At 62.7% G+C, this 756-nt stretch overlaps 1 protein-coding gene across 1 annotated transcript in view; it reads left to right on the plus strand.

The window, feature by feature from the left end:
• The window catches only part of LOC104402896 (RUN domain-containing protein 3A-like), a gene marked incomplete at its 5' end in the record, with an annotated part of 900 nt that extends 385 nt beyond the window's left edge, over positions 1–515 (plus strand). The window contains 2 exons of the mRNA XM_010010888.1: positions 17–181; positions 353–515. Of these exons, the coding sequence (XP_010009190.1) occupies positions 17–181; positions 353–515 (328 nt within the window). The remainder of the gene's footprint in view (positions 1–16; positions 182–352) is intronic.
• Positions 516–756: the final 241 nt, after the last annotated feature.

Below are 756 nucleotides of genomic sequence, written 5' to 3' on the forward strand. Positions count from 1 at the left end.
GCCCCTATCCCCCCAGTTATGACTACCTGAGCGAGGAGGAGGAGCGGGGCAGCGTGGAGAGCAGCACGAGCGAGGACAGCTCCCCCGAGCACCCCTACCTGCCCCTGGTGACCGACGAGGACAGTTGGTACAACAAGTGGCGCAAGATGGAGCAGAAGTTTCGCATTGTTTATGCCCAAAAGGTACCGGAAGCTGGGATGGGGCTGTCCGGGTACCAACTCCACCCTGGGATGTTCCTGCATTCCTACTCCTGCATCCCAGTGGTACCCACTGCCACGGTGACCCAGCGCTGCCCTTGTCCCCCTGGGTGGCGGCCTTGGAGGGATCCTGATGGTGGGATGCTGTGTAAACCGGGTTCCCTGGAGGAGCTGGTGCGGCTGCGGGAGTCGCAGCTGAAGGACCTGGAGGCAGAGAACAAGCGGCTGAAGCTGCGGCTGGAGGAGGTGATGGTGCAGAACCAGCTGGAGAAGAGGGAGCTGGAGGGTGTCATCCTGGAGCTGCAGGAGCAGCTGTGAGTGGGGGAACATAGGGGAGGTCCCTGGGTGGGCTCGGGTGGGTCCCCAGTGCCTCACCAACCCTGAGGGGCATGGTGAGGATGGTCCTTGCACCCCTGTGAGGTGTGATGGGTTCCCAGTGCCTGGGTGCCCCGTAGGACACAGTAGGTCCTCACTGCCCCATGTCCCTCACGGGATGTGATAGGTGGCAGGTTCTCAGCCTCCAGGTGCCCCACACGCCCTGTGGGACATAGAATCAGCT

This window comes from Nestor notabilis, unplaced genomic scaffold (genome assembly GCF_000696875.1).
Source record: "Nestor notabilis isolate BGI_N333 unplaced genomic scaffold, ASM69687v1 scaffold21523, whole genome shotgun sequence".
Taxonomy (NCBI): Eukaryota; Metazoa; Chordata; class Aves; order Psittaciformes; family Psittacidae; genus Nestor; species Nestor notabilis.